Here is a 1,782-nt window from a genome sequence, read left to right on the forward strand (position 1 = left end):
CCCGCCGGCAACCCGGCCGCGCCCGCGCCGCCGCCCCCCACCAGCCCCTGGAACGACTTGATGTGCCGCGTCCCAAACACCCGCCGCTCCTCCCAGATCGCGACCAGCCGCGAGACCGCGCGCTTGACGCGCTCGTCGCCGCCGCCGAGCGCGTGCTGCATCGCCTTGGGCAGCACCCGGTAAAATTCGTCCTGGAAGCCGGTGCCCTTGCGGCGCCCCTCCTGAAGGATGTGGTTTGCTAGGTACAGCAGCGCCATCTTCCTGTCGTTGGGGGCCTTGAAGAACTCCTCCTCCCAGATGTTCACGACGCCGCGGGCGTCTTTATGGTAGAAGACGCAGAAGCTCGAGACCGACTCGATCGACTGCTGGCTCTGGCTGAGCTTCTGGAGCTTGGCCACCAGGCCGTCGCGCGGGACCTGCATGGCGGCGCGCCGCCCGCTGGCCGGTGCGGTGGCGCCCGCAACGCCCCGGGCGCCCCGGCGCGCCGGTTGCGCGTGCCTCCTGTGTGTTTGCGCCGAGCGGCGCGGCTGCTGCGAGCGCCGCGCTCCTTGTGCTTGATGCGACGTGCTCGGCGTTGGCGAGTGCACGCAACTGCCAGGATCAGCGAGGCTGATGCTAAACGCTGATCTTAGCTACGAAGAGGGGCACAAGGCTCGCGGCCTGCTGCTGCTCTCGTCGCGCGCGCCAAGCCGAGTACGAATGGGCAGTCTGATGACGGCGGTGATTCAATGACTTGAATGTTCTTTTCGCGCTTGGTGGAGGCGGACGACGCGCTTGACGACCGCGTGATCTGAGGCGCCTCGAGCACCAGCCTGACGAAGAGGTCAACGCCGCGAAGAGAGCTTCAATCACTTACTTACGATACCCACGCTCAATCAAGTGCCCAAACAAGCGGGAGAGAAGGGGGCGAAAGGCCGTCTGGTGACACTGCCAGTGGGCGGTGCCTGGTGTGTGCCACGATACGATTGAGCGCAATGCAGACTTGAACAGCGAACACTACGGCGCACGCACGGATCTGCAGCTCTGAATCCATTTTGCATAGCTCTGCCGTACTGTGGTTGTGGATGCTGTTGTTCAAGTGCGTGGGTGGGCAACCCACATGCAATGCCGTTTGCTGCGGCCAATCACCATTTCGATGTGTCTGGGGCCCAGCCAACTTTCATCTGATTGACATCAACAAGAGAAAAGGTTCAGTGCCTTGCTGGCAAGCAGTTGTCAGTGCCATGGTCTTGGGCTGGCAAGCAAATGCCTCCTGCACGCATCCCATCGCGCGGGAGCACACACGCGCGCGCGCTTTCACACACGCGCGCGCTTTCGCGCGCGCACACACACACACTCAGACACACACACACACACTTTCTCTCACACTCACACACGCACACCTTAAACATTGTAATTCTGCAACCATTGACGGTTAACATTGCACTGTGGGTGGTCATGTTGGCCATGGTCGAGCTCAGCGGCAACCGCTGAACCACGAGGCGCCTCGCAACGGCAGGAGCATGATTTGCGACGGGAATCTGCTGAATTGTCAAGTTGATTACAAACTTGATCAAAAGCGCTCTGCATTCGCTGCCGATCGAGTCAACCATTGCGTATTGCTTCGCTAGCCTTTCGAACGTGAGCCAGGTGATATTACAAAGAGCAGGAATACGAGTTTTTGAAGTAATCGTGCAATTTTTATCGCATCCAGCAACTTGCATCAAGAGCAGCACAGCCATCACGACAGCAGCGGCACAGCAGCAGCGCCAGCAGCAGCAGCAGCAGCAGCAGCGCCTGCAG

The 1,782-nt window shown here is 60.7% G+C and overlaps 1 protein-coding gene across 1 annotated transcript in view; it reads right to left on the reverse strand.

Annotated features, from left to right (window-relative positions):
• MNEG_3920 (Regulation of nuclear pre-mRNA domain-containing protein 1B) overlaps nt 1-422 on the reverse strand; it is a gene marked incomplete at both ends in the record, with an annotated part of 2,036 nt that extends 1,614 nt beyond the window's left edge. The window contains one exon of the mRNA XM_014047601.1: nt 42-422. Within this exon, the coding sequence (XP_013903055.1) occupies nt 42-422 (381 nt within the window). The remainder of the gene's footprint in view (nt 1-41) is intronic.
• Nucleotides 423-1,782: the final 1,360 nt, after the last annotated feature.

This window comes from Monoraphidium neglectum (assembly GCF_000611645.1).
Source record: "Monoraphidium neglectum strain SAG 48.87 unplaced genomic scaffold scaffold00518, whole genome shotgun sequence".
In the NCBI taxonomy this organism is placed as follows: Eukaryota; Viridiplantae; Chlorophyta; class Chlorophyceae; order Sphaeropleales; family Selenastraceae; genus Monoraphidium; species Monoraphidium neglectum.